This window comes from Dreissena polymorpha, chromosome 1, assembly GCF_020536995.1.
Source record: "Dreissena polymorpha isolate Duluth1 chromosome 1, UMN_Dpol_1.0, whole genome shotgun sequence".
NCBI classification, from domain to species: domain Eukaryota; kingdom Metazoa; phylum Mollusca; class Bivalvia; order Myida; family Dreissenidae; genus Dreissena; species Dreissena polymorpha.
The window spans coordinates 174,872,189-174,891,704 of NC_068355.1; the positions used below are offsets into that span (position 1 = coordinate 174,872,189).

Sequence of the window (19,516 nt, forward strand, 5' to 3'; positions counted from 1 at the left end):
CCCCCACCTGAAAAGTATATTTTTTTCCCCTTTTGGGGGGAAAAATTCCCCCTGATTAAAAAAAAAAATATATTTTAAAGATGTGTCTCATGATTATTATATCTCAATTCTATTTCAATTTAATCTTGTTAAACATACTTAATTATGATAAAAGAAATGAATATAGTGCAAAAATGTACACATGTAATAATTAGAGAGTAGTAAAAAAATTCCCCAAAAAGGGAAACGCCGCGAAAATTCCCCCTCATGAGGGTAGCGACCCGCTTCCCCTAAAATGGATTGAGGGCCCTGAACTATCATAAGGGGACTATGCAGGCAAAGTAATGTAACTCTGACTGGCATTTGGACAGAATTATGTGCCCTTTTTTAACTTAGAAAATTGAAAAAATGGTTAAGTTTTGTGTTTAGGTCCACTTTATTCCTACAGTATCAAAGCTATTGCTTTCATACTTGCAACACTTATTAACTATCATAAGCGGACTGTGCAGGCAAAGTTATGTAACTCTGACTGGCATTTGGACGGAATTATGGGCCCTTTATACTTAGAAAATTGAAAATTTGGTTAAGTTTTGTGTTTTGGTCCACTTTACCCCCAAAGTATCATAGATATTGCTTTCATACTTGGAACACTCACAAATTATCATAAGGGTACAGTAAAAGGACAAGTTGCATAACTCTGGTTGTCATTTTTACGGAATTATGGCCCTTTTTTGACTTAGTAACTTTGAATATATGGTTAAATTTTGTGTTTCGATCCACTTTACTTCTTAAGTATCAAGGCTATTGCTTTCAAACTTCAAATACTTTCATGCTATCATGAGGTTACTGCACCTGGCAAGTTGAATTTTACCTTGACCTTTGAATGACCTTGACTCTCAAGGTCAAATTATTAAATTTTGCTAAAATTGCCACAACTTCTTTATTTATGATTAGATTTGATTGATACTTTGACAAAACTACTCTTACGTGACATACCACAATAGACTCCACCCAAACCATCCCCTGTGCCCTCCCCCCCTCCCCCCCCCTAATCCCCCCCCCCTAATTTTTTTTTTTTTTTTTTAAAGATCATCTCACAAATGACCACCACACCACACTATATCCCCCCCACCCCACCCAACCCCCAATTTTTTTTTGGAAACGGTTAAAAACACAAATATTTATTTTTATTAGTTTATGTTTGAAATACCGTTCAACCATCGCACAATCCCTCCCTTTCTAATGTTTCAGACATTCTCTTCCAAATTTAATACTCTCATTTGATGTTGATTAAAGGAGTAGTTTATTTTTTCTTCAAAATTTACTTTTCCAGTCGTTTTGAGAGTAGCGTGAGAGTAAAAGAAAAGGCAGGGGCTCCCCCAATCAAGAGTCTTCTTCAGACCACAAGCCCCTCCCACTCAAGTGTGTCTAGTCCATTTAGCACACCCTCACAGGTAAATGTTTTGATTATCTGGAATGCGAAGGTTTTCAGGGCTTTCATTTGACCTGGAAATTGGAGTTTACTTGCCGAAGTTAGTGACAGAGAAGCCAATCAGGTGACTAACTCTGTGCGGTTAACAATTGAACGGTAATGGATGTAAAAACACAACAGTATATGGTGCTTTTCTTCAAATAACTTTAAAACAATTTTTCTTAAAAATTATAACTAGTGCATTAAAGACAGTTTTTATGCTGCTTATGGCAATCTAAAATACTAGAAATACCTTATTTAATATGCCTGTGTTTTTGGCAAATAATTCGACGTGTAATGCAATAATGTACACAATTATGCTGTACGCTTTGTCAAATTTTTGCACCGATTTTAGACATATCAATTATTTATTCATAAAAAGTAAAATGGACACAAATTGCAAGGAAAACTGTCTTTTATGCGCTACAGAATTTTGCAAATGTATTTCAATAAGTTTAGATATTTGCAAGATAAGTTTTTATTCCCCTGGATCGAATGATCGCGGGTATATTGTTTTTGGCCTGTCTGTCATTGTATGTGTGTGTGTGTGTTTGTGTGTCTGTCAAAATAAAAATAAAAAATCAAAGCGGGGCATTAGGGGGCATTGTGTTTCTGATAAACACATCTCTTGTTAACGTTGCGTTAACATTCTGTCCAGCCCTTGTGTAAACCCCTGTGAACCCTGTTGATCCTTCGTCCTCTTATATATACAATAGAGCAGGCCTCAAGTGTTATTCAAGGTCTACATAGTAGAAGGCAGAAGGCAAGTATTTGTGGAAAGAATTATGTGCCCCCAAAAATGCTTTTATGGGGAAGAATGGTGTAGATCTTTTTAGCATATGCACACAATAATATTTGTTTCTTAACTAATCTTTTTCATTTTAAACACCTCAACTCCATTTTTTTTATTTAGAGCGAGCTTTTTCATGTTTTTATTAACCATAAAATAACCAGCAGGGAACAAGGTTTTTAAGAACTGAAAGGTGGAGTTCTCACTGGGGCAATACTTGGAGATTGCTTTCGAAAAACAAAATGGTAAAGATTTTTATTGTCAGTAATTTGAGTTAAGTTTGTTCATTTTTGGCTGTTTTCTGATTTTGAAAAACGAAATAAATAGTTTATATAGGCTAAAAAATAAAAAAAATGCTTATGGTAAGAAATAATTATCATTAATTAACTTCACTATTTTGTCAGATGTAAAAAACAAACAAACAGTGAAATGATAAATTGAAGATTTTTTTTAAATACCTCAAATACATATGGGTTGATTTTATGTGTGTTAAGATGCTTAACAACATTTTAATAATGCAAAAAAACAGCATTTAACTTGAATAGTCTACTAATTATTATGTTCAAGTCCATGAAAGATATGGGATTTGAAATAAGTACAATATTAGTTTCTCACATGCAAGTTAACCCAACAGTTAAATTAAAAAAGTTTCTTATGTGATACGTAATATATGGACACAACAGAAAAAATACACTAAATTTTGAGCTCAAGAGTCATGAGTATTTCTATTTTGTGTTTTGGGTATGATATTTGTAGGTTCCAACTATGGTGTTATAATGCTGCCATTTGGCTGTATTCTGCCTTTTTGTGCCAACATGGGTAGTTCTTGAGTCTGCATGATCGAATACGAAATTAAAAGTTTGGTGAGTCCAGTAAGTGGATAGGGTGTATTCCTCCTAATTGAGGTGTGACTGAAATCTAGACCCTGACAGTAGTTAGAGTGAGAGGCCATGTTTCTATTTCAGTACCCTGCCAGAAGTGGCGGCCTGTCTACGCCTGCTCCACCAACCACAGGTATTTAAATAAGTGAGCGTCGCTCAGAGAAATAAGGCTTAATGCATGTGCGTAAGTGCTGTCCCAGATTAGTCTGTGCAGTCTCCAACTAAGATATCATTTGCAGAGAGTGGGAATTTTTTTATTTGGTGCCTCAAGTAATGTTTGTGTTTCACCTACTGTGCTAAATACACATTGCATGGTCTGATGCATTTAAATATGAGATGTTCATGCTTCTGTAATAATACTATGCTCAAGGATTGTTTAACATTAGTTTTGAAGTTTTGGCAGTAGTATTATTGGCATTATATTGCATGTATAAATTATAAATATCCATGAAAAAATAACAAACAAAACATGTAAATTTAACTGTACAATTTGTTTGTTCAGGCCTGTCTCATGGGCTGTATGATACAATGTATGTGACACCTGGCGACAGCTCTCATGGCATGACATCCTCTCGAATTGCAATGTCCCCGGCCCAAATGGACCCGTTCTATACACAGGGGTAAGCAACTTTTTATTCCCTGCCATAGGCGGACGGATATTGTTTTAGGGTTATCCATCCTTCCGTCTTTCCGTTCGTCCGTCTTTCAGTCCGTCCGTCTCTTTTGTGTAAGGAGCCATATCTTGGACGTGCTTTGGCGGATTTCATTGAAACTTGGTATGAGTATATATATGGATAAGAGGATGATGCATGCCAAATGGCATTGTAAACCATCTGTTAATAACGGAGTTATGGCCCATTGTATCTTGAAAAAATGCTTTTTTGGTGTCAGATACAACACTTTAGTGTCCAGATGCATATTGGCGGTGGATATCAATTCAACAAATTTGCTTGTTTTGTTGCTCTTTTTCAAAGATAGAAGCCAGCAATTTGGTCTTTCGGTAAGCCGTTCCTATAGTTTTGTCATTGTCATGTCTTCACTAAACCCTTGTTTTTTGTGTAAAAATTGACCTTTCAATTTACATGCATTTTCTTTCAAATAGGTGTATTTCAGAATTATGACCGTTTTACAAAAAAATAGAATGTCAAAATACAGCATAAATTATATTGATATCATCTTTGGTGTAAGTAATTAGTAGTATGGATGTAAAAGTTTGAACTCCTGTTCCCAAAATTAAACAAGTAGAAGCTTTTTGGTTGAATTTTGATTAGATATTTGTATTAATGAAATTTGTTGAAATAATAAGTACATGTGTATTTCAGTTTACAATTTAGCATTTATAGTTTTTCTTTCAGTGAATCCCTCACCTCAGACGATGTTCTTGATGAAACATGGATCACTGTGTTCGGGTGGGTTGAGGATAGATATGAGCCTTGCTCCGTGAAATAGGGGGTTTAATGTGCATTAAATCTCAGTTTGCAGTCCGCATAGGCTAATCAGGGACAACACTTTCCGCTTTTATGATATTTTCTGTTTAAAGAAAGTATCTTCTTAGCAAAAATCCAGTTAAGATGGAGAGTGTTGTCCCTGATTAGCCTGTGTGGTATGCACAGGCTAATCTAGGACGACACTTTATGCACATGCATTAACCCTCTTTTCACAGAGCACACCTGTGCTTTAACTTTTTTTACGCCCGTTTAAAAAAACGGGACGTATTATAGTTTCACCTTGGCGGTGGGCGGGCGGCGTCCACAGCAGTTTCCGCTCTCTAATTCAAATAGTTTTTATCCGATCTTCACCAAACTTGGTCAGAAGTTGTATATAGACAAAATCTAGGTCAAGTTTGAATATGGGTCATGCCGGGTCAAAAACTAGGTCACAGGGTCACTTAGTGCATTTCAAGCATTTAGCATGGTGTCCGCTCTCTAATTGAAGTAGTTTTCATCCGAGCTTTACCAAGCTTGGTCAGAGTTGTATCTAGACAATATTTAGGTCAAGTTCGAATATGGGTCATGCCGAGTCAAAAACTAGGTCAAAGGGTCACTTAAACCATTTCAAGCATTTAGCATGGTGTCCGCTCTCTAATTGAAGTAGTTTTCATCCGATCTTCCCCAAATTTGGTCAGAAGTTGTGTCTAGACAATATCTACATGTAGGTCAAGTTCAAATATGGGTCATGCCAGGTTAAAAACTAGGTCACGAGGTCACTTAGTGCATTTCAAGCATTTAGCATGGTGTCCGCTCTCTAATTGAAGTAGTTTTCATCAGATCTTGACTAACTTTGGTCAGAAGTTGTGTCTAGATGATATGTAGGTCAAGTTCAAATATGGGTCATGGTAAAGTTATCAAGTTGTCCAAAGCCTTAAAATGGGTGTATATTGTGACAGTTTGGCACTCAGAAAATAAGTTTGTAGCCATGTTAGTTGACATGTGCTGAAATGCGTGCCTTTATGCTTTCATCATTCAACCAATGGGGATTAAGTGGTATACCTGTCCATGTTTGCATTTATTCAACCTTCCAATTTTCTTTCTGAATAACCCTTTTTGCTGGCACATTGTGAACAATAGTAACCTTATAAATGTTAATGCATCTCGCATTTCAAATCAGTTTTAAGTATGTTTTTGTTCTGTTGTGACTATTGGAAAAACTTATTTCCTCTTTAATATACAAGCATAATAGAAGCAATTAGATGACATGATCAATAAACTTAAGGAATGTAACAGTAAGTATATGCTAATTGCATTCAGTAATTTTTTGATGCAGACAATATGTTTTGTAGTTTACTTTCATGTAGTATGTTTATTTCAGATTTCCCCCAGCAGCGGCCTCCTATATACTACAGCAATTCTCTCAGTATGGCAATATACTACGACATGTTGTAAGTGATGATCGCCTGCTATTAAAGTGTTATGCTATTTACTAGGTGTGAAATTACCCTCTTGATTAAATGTAAAGACGGCAAATGAAATATTTTTGGGTGAAGTTTTGACTGAAGTTTGGAGGGTTTTTTTCTGCACATTTGTTAAATGCCCTGCAAGTGTTTCTTTGTACAATCTTACGTTAAATACTCTTAAAAAAATAAATCTTATTAAGATATAAAATACGTATCAGAATGAGCTTTTGGGTTACATTTGCATCAAAATCATGCAAGGCAGTAGTGTGCAGTCGTCAAAATGAAAAATGTCTAATACTTTCATGAAAAAGCAGACTTCTGCTTTTATATTTTGGCTGTAATTATGAGAAATCAAATAGTTATACCCCCACAAACGAAGTTCAGAGGGGTATATAGGAGTGAACTTGTCTGTCGGTCTGTCGGTCGGTATTAAGGGTCCACTCTCTAATTCAAGTTGTTTTCATCCGATCTTCACCAAACTAGGTCAGATGTTGTATCCTGATGATGTCTAGGTCAAGTTCGAATATGGGTCATGGGGTGCTTGAGGCGTCCGCTCTCTAATTCAAATAGTTTTAATCCGAGCTTCACCAAACTTGGTCAAAAGTTGTATCTAGATCATGTCTAGGCTAAGTTCAAACATGGGTCATGGTAGTCAAAAACTAGGTCACGGGTCACTTAGTGCGTTTTAAACATCGAGCATGGTGTCCGATCTCTAATTCAAGTAGTTTTCATCCGATCTTCACCAAACTGGGTCAGAAGTTGTATCTAGATGATGTCTAGGTCAAGTTTGAAAATGGGTCATGCTTGGTCAAAAACTAGGTCACGGAGTCACTTGGTGTGTTTTAAACATTCAGCATGTTGTCCGCTCTCTTATTCAAGAAGTTTTCATCCAATATCTTAACCAAACTTGGTTTTATCTAGATGATCTCTACGCCAAGTTTGAACATGGGCCATGTCGGGCAAAAAACCAAGTCATCAGGTCATTTAATGCTTTTTTAAACATTCAGCATGGTGTCCGCTCTCTAATTCAAGTTGTTTTCATCTGATCTTCACCAAACTTGGCCAGAAGTTTTATCTAGACGATCTTAAGGCCAAGTTTGAACATGGGCCATGCCAGATGAAAAACTAGGTCAAGGGGTCACTTAGTATATTTACCACATTTAGCTTGGTGTCCGCTCTCTAATTCAAGTAGTTTTCATCCGATCTTCACAATACTTGGTCAGAAGTTGTATCTAGATGATGTGTAGGTCACGTTTGAACATGGGCCATGCCGGGTCAAAAACTAGGTCACGGGGTCACTTATTGCGTTTTAAACATTGAGCATGGTGTCCGCTGTTTTTTGTGAAGACAATATGCAAAATATTCTGTGGCAATGTGGGTGTATTCGTCACATCCTCGCCGCCGATTCGATTTCGATACCAATACGGCCAATTTTTTATTCGATTCACTGCAATCCCGAATGATCCACATTTAAAACCTTTCTTTCCAAATTTGTCGTCTATCCGTTCTTGTCATTTGTAATGCGCCTTGTGATTGGTCAATAACCAATATGGCACCCAATGAATGAATGAATTACATGATCAGCATAACATCAGCCGGTAAAATGGCTTCTTCAACCATGCCGAAAGACGTACAGACAAAATTAAAATCAAAAGTATGGGAACATTTCGGGTTTCGCAAAGGTTCTGATGCAAAGGCAACTTGCAAAACGTGTTTTGTTGACTTAAGTTACCCATATGGATTGTTTACCAAACTGTGTGCATTCTGTTAAAAAGTCAACTGGAAGTTGTTTATATACTTACATGTTTATTTTTTCTGTTAAACGCATGTGATACATTATGCATTTTCTGTTATTAAAGAAAAAACTCGACAGGAAGTTTTGTTCAATGAATGTTTAACTTAAAAAAACAATGTTGCGTTTTAAATTTTATTTAAAAAATTAAACACTTTATATGTACAACGTAATAAGTTAATAACAAATAACAAACATATTAATTCATGCTCTGGACAAACCAAACATGAAATAGTTTGCAAAATAAGCAGCAAATAGTTTAATTTGAATCAAATCGAAAATAATCAATCGGACCATTTGGTATCGAAATCGAATCAAATGATGGGTGAATCGATACAGCTCTAGTCACGTCTGTGACAAAACTCTTGTTTTCAGACTAAACTGTGGTTTTCTTTCATGTTGATTGCCTTAATGTACATGTAGTAGAACATCTGTTAAGACCATTCTACTATTGCAGTTAACACCAGAAGGGAACTGGATGCATATACACTACCAGTCGAAGATACAGGCCAAGAAAGCTTTGAGCAAGAACGGCAAAGTTCTGGGCAACAATATTATGGTTGGGGTGAACAGCTGTATAGATAAAGTGAGGAAACAGAGTTAAAGATATAAGTCATTTATTGGCTTGATAAACACGTTTCTTGTACATTAAAAGCTTTTATCATTTGAACTAAAGTAAAATTATGGGCATTTTGGTCAAAAGAGTTTGTTAAAATGTGGTAACTGACCAATTATCTGCAACTCATCTTGCTCCCAGTTATTTATAAAAAATATATATTATATTCAATATTTTACATGACTTTCCCAGTTCTCTTAGCCGAGCGGAACTGTCTTTTTCTTAGGATCAGAGTTAGTGTTCGTGTGTCTTATGAATAGATATAGTTGCAGGAAAACGAATCGTTTCTGTCGTCAGTTGTCAAACGAAAGTATGGTTGATTTTCAAATGCATTTTTTTTCTCTTTCTGGGATATTGTTTTAGTATGTTGATGCTGCATTAACAAATATAAGTGTATATGAAGTGAAAACACCAAAAATAAACAACAGTTGCGATAGACACCTATAAACATAGCATAAACAGTTAGAGGCGTCTAATGTCACTTTAAGTGCTCTTGAAAAGATGACAACATACCAAATTTTATAAGTAGTTTCCTGTTTCAAAGTTACCAATTGCTATTGTGGTTGATGGTGAAGCTACATGTTAAGTCCATGTAATTGACATGAACTTTTGACCTTTACATACTGCACTGTTAGTTCATGCTTGTGAATGCATATTAATAATTTTTTTCAGAAAGTAATGTTTGGTGACAAGGAAAATATAGGTTTTTCCGGCACTAGCAGCTTGACATCGACACCAGGACTGGGTAATGTGACCTCCCCTGCTCCCTCTGGTCTCAAGAACACTCCAATCCGCTCACTAGCCGCCTCTTACAAGGCAGCACGCAGCGAAAATGAGGTTAACATATTTGTTCTTATATTCCGCCCACTGATTCTTTTAAAAGACAAACTACAAATTATTGTAGTTAACAACTTGTACCCCAACATAGCAATGTCAAAAAGTCAACAGCTCTTCAGAGTAAAAATAATTCCCATTTTCACTACACATTTGTTTACATCTAGCCTTGAAGACAACCACCTACCTCTTCATGTGACCAAGTGGATTAAAATCCTTGACAAGCTTACAACAAAGTGATGGCCTTGCTTATAATTACATTATATTTTTTGATGATTTTGGTGAACATTTAGTGGAGTTTTTAGCCCTCGTAATAAAGGTTTACAAATAATTGGATAATTTTAATAATGGTGCAAATGCAAAAACAATTTGTTTTGAGAAAAATTAGCTATCTATATCAGGGATTTGGTACTTAAAAATGCTCTCAGATGCTTTTTTGTGTACACAAATATTTTATGTTACTTCGTGTAACGATGGTTATTAGTACTAAATAACACTTTTATATTTGTATTTACTGATGTAAATTATGAAACTATTTACAAAACAGTGATTTTATTATACCCCCATTACTGGTACTGGTCTGTCGGTCTGTCTGTCCCGAAAATTTCTTGGTCAGAAGTTGTATCTAGATGATGGCAAGGTCAAGGTTTAATATGGGTCATGCCGGTCAAAAACTAGGTCACAGGGTCACTTAGTGCGTTTTAAACCCAAAGTTTGTCCAGACCATAACTATGTCATTTATCGATAGATTTTAAAATGACTTGGTACATTTGTTCACCATCATGGAACGGTGTGTCGTGTGAAAGAATTACGTTGATATCTCCAAGGTCAAGGTAACACTTGGAGGTCAAAGGTAAAATGCTTGTCCAGGCCATAACTTTGTCGTTGATAGTGAGATTTAAAAATCATTTGGAACATTTGTTCACCATTATTGGACGGTGTGTCCCGTGTAAGAATTACATTGATATCTCCAAGGTCAAGGTCACACTTTGAGTTCAAAGGTCAAAAATGGCCCTAAATTAGCTTGTCCGGGCCATAAATATGTTGTTCATTGTGAGATTTTAAAATCATTTGGCACATTTGTTCACCATCATTGGACAGTGTGTCGCGTGAAAGAATTACGTCGATATCTCCAAGGTCAAGGTCACATTTTGAGTTCAAAGGTAAACAAGGGACAAAATTGTCACAAAACCAGGTTTTCATTGTGAAAAAAAAATCTGATAAAGGGAGAAAACTCAAACTGAACTTTTGAAATGACCAAAAAAAATTAACCCCCTTTGTAAGTTTTTTTTTTTTAAAAATCTATTTTTAGTCGTGGCGACCTTGACATTGGAGATATTGACGTGATTCTTTCGTGGGACACACCGTCCCATGATGGTGAACAAATGTGCCAAATGATTTTAAAATCTCACAATGAATGACATAGTTATGGCCAGGACAAGCTCATTTATGGCCATTTTTGACCTTTGAACTCAAAGTGTGACCTTGACCTTGGAGATATCCACGTAATTATTTCGCGCGACACACCGTCCAATAATGGTGAACAAATGTGCCAAATGATTTTAAAATCTGACGATGAACGACATAGTTATGGCTCGGACAAGCTCATTTATGGCCATTTTTGACCTTTGAACTCAAAGTGTGACCTTGAGCTTGGAGATATCGACGTAATTATTTCGCGCGACACACCGTCCAATGATGGTGAACAAATGTGCCAAATGATTTTAAAATCTGACAATGAACGACATAGTTATGGCCCGGACAAGCTTATTCCGCCAGCCCGCCAGCCAGCCAGCCCGCCTGCATTCGCCAATCTAATAACCAGTTTTTTCCTTCGGAAAACCTGGTTAAAAATTGCCATAAATTAGCTTGTCCGGGCCATAACTATGTCTTACAGGGGTGTCAATTTTCCGGATTATTCCGGAAATCCGGATTTGAGCCGCCCAGGGTTGATTTTGAGGTGAATGTAAATCCAATGAGTTTGTTTAAGGCGGGTGGGGGTAGGGACGTAATTCTTTTAGTGCGCGATCATTTCAGAACGAATATTGTTATAGCATCGTCGGCATTCCGGACATTTGCGCTTGGTACCGATTTTATTTATTGATTTCTGATTGGTAAGCGGCTGGCACTGACATGAGCAGTAACTGGCTAAGTAAAGCACTGCAATATCATATTTTAAAACAATATGTTAATCAAATTATGTATTGACTGCGTATTTGCTAGGTAACTGGTTACTGGTTTTCATTTTCTGCAGTCAAACGATATGCATATTTTATTTCATTTGCAAATGATGTATCGCGACATGTTTTCGGACAGTCGTTTTCGGATACGCTGGTTTGTCGATTTTAATTTAATTTCGAAGTTCTTAATATCATTTGTTTAGAATGACAAATACACCTGCGGTGTTACGGATGGTTTGGTTTATAATATTTCGCATTGTACTCACCAGAAATTGCACCTAGAAAGACTATTAAAAAAAAGAACAATAAGCTAGGGCTCGGGGGGTTGGGCCCTCTTGTCCCTTTATCATACGGGACATACGGCTTAATTTTCCGGATTTCAAATTTGGGACAATTGACACCCCTGGTCTTAATTGTGAGATTTTAAAAAAATTTGGCACAAATGTTCACCATGTTTGGACGGTGTGTCCCGCGAAAGAATTACGTTGATATCTCCAAGGTCAAGGTCACACTTTGAGTTCAAATGTCAAAAATGGCCATAAATGAGTTTGACCGGGCCATAACTATGTCGTTCAATGTGAGATTTTAAAATCATTTGGCACATTTGTTCACCATCATAGGACGATGTGTCGCGCGAAAGAATTACGTCGATATCTCCAAGGTAAAGGCCACACTTTGAGTTCAAAGGTAAAAAAAAGGTCATAAATGAGCTTATCCGGGCCATAACTATGTTGTTCATTGTGAGATTTTCAAATCATTTGGCACATTTGTTCACCATCATTGGACAGTGTGTCGCGCAAAAGAATTACGTTGATATCTCCAAGTTCAATGTCACACTTTGAGTTCAAAGGTCAAAAAAGGCCATAAATGAGCTTGTCCGGGCCATAACTATGTCATTCATTGTGAGATTTTAAAATCATTTGGCACATTTGTGTACCATCATTGAAGGGTGTGTCGCGCGAAAGAATTACATCCATATGTCCAAGGTCAAGGTCACACTGAGTTCAAAGGTCAAAAATGGCCATAAATTAGCTTTTCCAGGCCATAACTATGTCGTTCATTGTTAGATTTAAATATCATTTGTTTAACATCATTGGACGGTGTGTCACAAGAAAGAATTATGTCGATATCTCCAAGGTAAAGGTCACACTTTGAGTTCAAAGGTCAAAAATTGCCATACATGATCTTGTCCGGGCCATAACAATGTCATTCATTGTTAGATTTTAAAATGACTCTGTACATTAATTTTGTTCACAGTCATTGGATGGCGTGTCATGCTTAAGAATTCAAGAGTTTGAAGGTCAAAATGGCCATAAATGATAATAGCATAATAATTTTTTTAAATCGCCATAAATTAGCTTCTCTTGTAAGCTCCACTGGCCAAAGGCAAGCGGGGCTTATGTCATGGTCCTGTGTCCGTCATGCGTGCGTGTGTCCGTCTGTGCGTTAACTTTTCCTTTAAATATCTTCTTCTCCTAAACTACTAGTCCAAATCTGATTAAATTTCTCAGGAATGTTCCTGGGTGAAGCTCTTTCAAATTTGTTCCAATTATGCCCCTGGGGTCAAATTTGACCCTGCCCCGGGGGTCACAAAATTGAAAATTTGCTTATATAAGGCCTATTTTGTGAAAACTTTTTAAATCTTTTCACCCCCATAACCATTGGGCCTAGGGCTATCAAATATGGTATGTAGAGACATCTAATAGTCCTCTACCAAATTTGTTCAAATTATGCCCCTGGGGTCAAATTTGACCCTGCCCCGGGGGTCACAAAATTGAATATATGCTTATATAAGGTCTATTTTGTGTGTTTGTATGTAGTGACATGTAATAGTTCTCTTCTTAGTTTGTTCAAATAATGCCCCTGGGGTCAAATTTGAAACTGCCCAGGGGTCACAAAATTGAATATATGCTTATAAAGTGCTTATTTTGTGAAAACTTTAAAAATCTTTTTGTCCATATCCATTAGGCTTAGGGCTACCAAATTTGGTATATAGTGACATCTTATAGTCCTCTACCAAGTTTGTTTAAATAATGCCCCTGGGGTCAAATTTGACCCTGCCCTGGGGGTTACAAAATTGAACATACGCTTATATGTAGCCTATTTTGTGAAAACTTTAAAAATCTTCTTGTCCATAAACATTGGGTCTAGGGCTACCAAATTTGGTATGTAGTGACATCTTATAGTCCTCTACCAAATTTGTTCAAATTTTATCCCTGGGGTAAAATTTGACCCTGCCCCGGGGGGTCACAAAATTGAACATATGCTTATATAAGGCCTATTTTGTGAAAACTTAAAAAATCTTTCTGTCCATAACCATCCGGCCTAGGGCTATCAAATTTGGTATAAAGTGACATCTAATAGTCCTCTACCAATTTGTTCAAATTTTATCCCTAGGGTCAAATTTGACCCTGCCTCGGGGGTCACAAAATTGAACATATGCGTATATAATGCCTATTTTGTGAAAACTTTAAAAAAAATTCTCGTCCATAACCATTAGGCCTAGGGCTACACAATTTGGTTTGTAGTGACATTGTATAGTCCTCTACTGAGTTTGTTCAAATTATGCCCCAGGGGTCAAATTTGACCATGCCCTGGGGCCACAAAATCAATTATATGCTTATATAGTGCCTATTTTGTGAAAACTTAAAAAATCTTCCTGTTCTTAACCATAATGCATAGGGCTACCAAATTTGGTATGTAGTGACATGTAATAGTTCTCTACCAAGTTTGTTCAAATTATGCCCCTTGGGTCAAATTTGACCCTGCCCGGGGGTCACAAAACTGAACATACGCTTATATGGGGCCTATTTTGTGAAAACTTTAAAAATCTGCTTGTCCATAACCATTGGGCCTAGGGCTAACAAATTTGGTATGTAGTGACATCTAAAAAAACTCTACCAAATTTGTTCAAATAATGCCTCTGGGGTCAACTTTGACCCTGCCCGGGGGGGGTCACAAAAGTGAATAAATGCTTATAAAGCGCCTATTTTGTGAAATCTTTAAAAATCTTCTTGTCGAAAACCATTCGGACTATGGCTACCAAATTTGGTATGCAGTAACATCTTAAAGTCCTCTACCAAGTTTGTTCAAATTATGCCCTTTGGGTAAAATTTGACCCTGACCCGCGGGTCACAAAATTGAACATTATATACGCTTATATCTTGCTCAGGCCGTCAACTGATTCCTATGTTCCTATATTTTCCTATATTTTGGAGAATTGTCCCATATTTTTCAAAACCTATATTCCCTATATTTTCCTATATTGTTTTTACTTTTTTCCTCTATTTTCCTATATTTTTTACTTTTCGTCTATTTTGTTCTGAAAATTTCCTCTTTTATTTTTTAAATACTTAAAGAAGTAATACTGCTGTTAGATATTTTAATTTACAGTGTAAAAAGCTGTCCCTCCTCTTCCAAAGCATCACCATCTTGCAGGAGTGCTGTTGTACACCATTGTGATATCTATATGGACACCTTTGGTGAAGAAAAATACAACCATTTAAAAGGTGAGAACAAATCCTAGCAGATAGTTGTAACAGGTCTTTCCACAGGGATGCTCTTCTGAGGGGATATTTAATGCTCTTCCTGATTATTGAGATGTTTTAATGTCATTTTGCCATGTATACCATAGCATCTTTTTCTTGTTTTTAAGATATGTAACTACCATTGTGTGTCTGATACCCATGAGATTAGATTGTTTTACAATTGATATTAATAACATTGTGCAATTATGTTCAATTAATTATTTTGATGTTCAATTTCAAATATATTTATATGCAGTAGCTGCCAGAAAAAAATTATGTTCTGTATGTGTATTTTATCATATAGGATGTTTTGGTGTTCTTTTCATGTCCTAAAAATGTTTGATTGAAGAGTGTATAGACATTTTAATGTGCATAAAATACAGAATTTGTATTATATACCATGATATGATACTACATGTATGTGATTCATGTTTTCGGTTCCAATAATTTCATTATCAATATAATGCTGCACTCTTATGTTGTAAAACTATGTTTACTAATGTTTTGTTGATTGTTAACTATTTAAAAAAAAATCAGGTGTCTACATTGATGACCACAGTGTGTTGCTGCATCAGCATATCTGCCTTGATGGGAAGATGAGGGACTGTTAAGTAAAACATGAATATAATGATAATTGACGGAAAACAAGTAAGTAAGAAGTTCTCTACATATCTCTAGAACATTACTTTTTACCATAAAATTCCTATATTTTAACCCTAAACAAGCCCAAACCTCCTATATTTTGATGCAAAAATTCCTATATTTTTTCCTATATTTTCACCTTAAGTCAGCTTGCTTATTTTGTGAAAACTTAAAATATTCTTGTCCTTAACTCTAGGACCTAGGGCTACCACATTTTGTATGTAGTGAGATATAGTAGTCCTCTACAAAGTTTGCTCAAATTATGCCCCTGGGGTTAAATTTGACCCAGCCCAGGGGGTCACAAAATTGTACATGTGCTTTAATAGGGCCTATATTTAAGTATTTGCACATGCCGAGAATATTTGTTTCATCAGCCTTTTTTCAGCAGTGGAGCGATACAGGGCCATCATGGCCCTCTTGTTTTGTGAAGACAGCATGCAAAATAGACTGTGTCAATGCAGCATGTGGGGGTATACGTCACGTCTGTGACGAAGCTCTAGTTTGTATTTGACACAAAATTGGCATTCTTAACTAGTATTTGAGTAAGTTAAACATTCTTTCTGCTGCCAAGTGGGGACTGAAATATTCCATGTTATTAATCTAACATATATCAATCATTATAATGAAATGTGCAGCGTGACAAATCAGTGTGGTCATTTTCTGAAACAAATTAACATTCTTGAATGGGGATTTCAGTAATTCTACATATTCGACTCTCAATTGCCATTTATAACAGGTATTTTGATATGTTATTCTGAGCTGGTATCATGTAATTACATATTAAAAGATGATAGAAATCATATTGAACATTGTTTATATGAAATAAATAAATCTCCATAATGGAAAGTGCTAAACACAAAAAATAAGGTAATTAGAATAAATAAATAATTGAGGTTTTGGGAATTCTTAATATTGAAGTGGCCACTTGCACTTGTTAAGATCACATTTCTGCTTTTGAAATAGTTTAAATGTAATTCCCCCAACCAATCATTCTCAATGCTGACTGCCAGAGTTACACAATTCCCATGGACACTGTAAAATCATATTCATGCACAGTTTTTGGAAGAAAATTATCCGAAAAAATACAGACCTCAATTTTCAAATTGTTGAGGAAAAGGTGGACAAACTGATAGAGGGCAGGCTCCTAATTGATCTCTCTCTGATTGGTTTTTCAATATTAAGCTAAGTGTTTGATTGACAGGTGGCGAGGTCTTATTGTCTGATCAAATTAGAATCTGAATAACAAGTATTTTGTATACATGTATTATTAGCCTATACAAAACTGTCAAACCAATACTATGCATGGGAAGTGTTTACAGTTACTGAGCTGATAACAACAATAAATACAAGTTACTGTGTACAGCGCAAAACTTTTTAACGGGCACAAGGTTTTTTATGCGCAAATTGAAAAATAAACAGATATATAGACTGAAACTTCAGCCATTGTACTATTGGACAATCAATTAATCCGTGTTATTGGAAAGCTTTCATTTATTTGAAAGAACACATTTTTTTTAAAGGAGCATGGGTTGCACAGCACTTTATATTTGACAATTTTAGGACTTTTCTCTCAAGAATATGGGGGCCCTGAAAAGAGGGCAATTACATACAATAACGTTTTCAGGTGTCAATGTGTGTCTCAAATGCTCAACAAGCCATGCCAATTATTGCTAAATGAAAGCTTTCTATGATGAAGTTAAAAACACAAACAAGACCCAGTTCATCCTACTCTTACCCACAAATAAGACCTCTTTGTATACCTTACTTAACCTGCTCTCTGTGTTGTCAACAACAGCCCCAATGAAAGCTGACAATTAATCAATACAAACACAAACATAGAAATTTGTGCATTTTTATACAAACATTGTTATTGGTTTGCAACTGTTTGCTATTCTGTTCATTCCTACCGTTACCTGCTATTAGTTATTTTGACAACAGCCATTTCAGCTTGTTTAACAAAAGTGTGTAGAATTCTGGAATAAAAAAGGCGTCAGCTATGATAATTTACAATAACGATATGACATTTTCATAAGTTAGCAGCAAGAATAGCATAGTTCAAATGTATACTATACAATTAGATAAGGTAATGGCATACTGTGTACAATGATTTCAAGTCATATTATATGGTCTTACACTCTGAACATTTTCTTTTGAATATCTCTCTGTATTTACTGTAAGTTAAGACTGACATGATGCCTTTTAATAGGTATACAAACTTGGAAGTGTCATTTTTGTGAATAATTGCTCAAAAAGTGCCATGCATAGAACAGCCATTGATGAAAAAACACTGTCCATGGCAACTGTCTGTATTGGGTAGTCCACCATGAAATCATGTTAGATTGTAAGGCATAATTCTCCCCTTTTGGGAATATATCCTTAATCCACGAAATTCAAAAACTGAAGTGTCAATGGACCTTTAATTAGGAATAAGTGTTATTGTAGAAGTGTTTGATTTATTTATGTTTTGTGTAATAAATGATGAAACTTGAAATACAAATCCAATAAGTTTTAGACTGTCAATTTACACACACTAAGTATTGAAAGCCATACCTGGAGCTTTCGTCCGTGTACTATGGACTTCATCAGCAGAATGAATATCTACTGTTGGGAACGTTAACACGGCTAATTGTCGGGGTGAGCAATGTTTAACGTATGGTCCCAGGTTTGTGAGAGCTGGTAGTGGCCCCTGTCCTTGTTTAGCGCCGGCCTTGGTGCACGGATGTAAATAGCCTCATTGACCCCTCTCCTCGAACCAAGATGGCTCACGGTCCAGAATCCTAACGTTCTCCATTGTGATTTTGTGGCCTGGTTACAATCATGTATATGCCTTGAGACTTCAGATGATGTTGGAACTCAGTCTCCTGTGTTCCATGAATCGTGCTTTTTGATTTTCTTTCAGTTTCACACCAATATAGTCCATTGAACACTGTTCCTTTGGATGGCCATCACATTTGATATGGTACATAGATAAGTCCGCAAATGTCTTTCTTGTCTGGTTTGTCCTTAGGGTGAACTAGCAATTGTCCTTAGAGTTTTATGTGGCTTTAAGGATACGCTGATGTTGTGTTAAGAAAGGCCCTCTTCAACTGTTCAGAGGTACCTTGAACATAATTTTTTAATGGAAGGACAACAATTGCCCTTAGACTTGGCTAGCCCTGGTCCTCTCTTGTCTTTTCCCTTCCTTTCTTCGGTGCCCATTCCGGATAGTGGCACTTCTTCAAGGCCTGGCTGACATGCTGCATTTCATTATTCAGGATTATCATGGAAACCACACAGTCAAACTTTCATCGTTAAAATACAAAATTAACAAATATCATTTAAATAATTTATCCTTAAACAATGTTAACCGGTAGTTTTTTTTAACTACCTTGAATATGTATATTTCCCATTACTCTAAAGTCAAATCAATGATTGGGAATTGTGTGACTTAATTTTGGTTGGGGGCTTGGGGAGATCTTTTTGCCTTAGGGAATATGAATCAAAAACATCAGCCAAAAGCCGTGCATTGTTTACAGCCTGTAGGGAAAAAAGCATTCTCTCAGCAATATAGATCATTCTTAACTTACATACATGTCTCTTTCAGGTTGTTCAAAGCAGTCAAGCTCCCAGGAAAAACACCGGTTTCGTTAGTAAAGCTATGGAATACATGTTTGGATGGTGATGGCAATTGACGTGGAAAGAACTAAAGGACATGTGATATAATCTTGAATAGAATAATCTGTGTATATTAACAATGCATGTCTTTGCCCATTATATTGATTGATTATGTAATTTGTAAATAGATTTCCATCTTTTTGAAACTTGCACGTATGTTGTCTTTTCACACTGTAAAAGCATCCACACAACCTGATCTCATGTTATGTTAAATTTGACCTTTTGGAATTAGCCTATTGAGAAGGTAACAATTCTTG

At 36.1% G+C, this 19,516-nt stretch overlaps 4 protein-coding genes and 1 pseudogene across 14 annotated transcripts in view; 4 read left to right on the top strand and 1 right to left on the bottom strand.

The window, feature by feature from the left end:
* Positions 1-19,516, bottom strand: part of LOC127862412 (uncharacterized) — a 99,397-nt pseudogene that overhangs the window by 77,994 nt on the left and 1,887 nt on the right.
* The window catches only part of LOC127862001 (histone-lysine N-methyltransferase KMT5B-like), a 106,404-nt gene that overhangs the window by 69,879 nt on the left and 17,009 nt on the right, over positions 1-19,516 (top strand). The window lies entirely within an intron of this gene.
* The window catches only part of LOC127862344 (pyridoxal 5'-phosphate synthase subunit PdxT-like), a 94,826-nt gene that overhangs the window by 43,278 nt on the left and 32,032 nt on the right, over positions 1-19,516 (top strand). The gene's annotated exons all lie outside the window — the stretch shown is intronic.
* LOC127862373 (pyridoxal 5'-phosphate synthase subunit PdxT-like) overlaps positions 1-19,516 on the top strand; it is a 105,956-nt gene that overhangs the window by 41,851 nt on the left and 44,589 nt on the right. The gene's annotated exons all lie outside the window — the stretch shown is intronic.
* The window catches only part of LOC127862171 (nucleoporin NUP35-like), a 140,056-nt gene that overhangs the window by 7,497 nt on the left and 113,043 nt on the right, over positions 1-19,516 (top strand). Inside the window, exons 4-11 of one of the 3 annotated variants that reach the window (XM_052401189.1) lie at positions 1,313-1,433; positions 3,206-3,254; positions 3,624-3,741; positions 4,477-4,530; positions 5,930-5,999; positions 8,264-8,392; positions 9,095-9,259; positions 19,189-19,405. The exons of 1 other annotated variant lie outside the window; for it this stretch is intronic. In XM_052401189.1, the coding sequence (XP_052257149.1) occupies positions 1,313-1,433; positions 3,206-3,254; positions 3,624-3,741; positions 4,477-4,530; positions 5,930-5,999; positions 8,264-8,392; positions 9,095-9,259; positions 19,189-19,266 (784 nt within the window). In that variant the 3' untranslated portion in view covers positions 19,267-19,405. Of the gene's footprint in view, positions 1-1,312; positions 1,434-3,205; positions 3,255-3,623; positions 3,742-4,476; positions 4,531-5,929; positions 6,000-8,263; positions 8,393-9,094; positions 9,260-19,188; positions 19,406-19,516 lie in introns of those variants that run through there. One more of the 3 variants, XM_052401171.1, reaches the window with a different exon arrangement.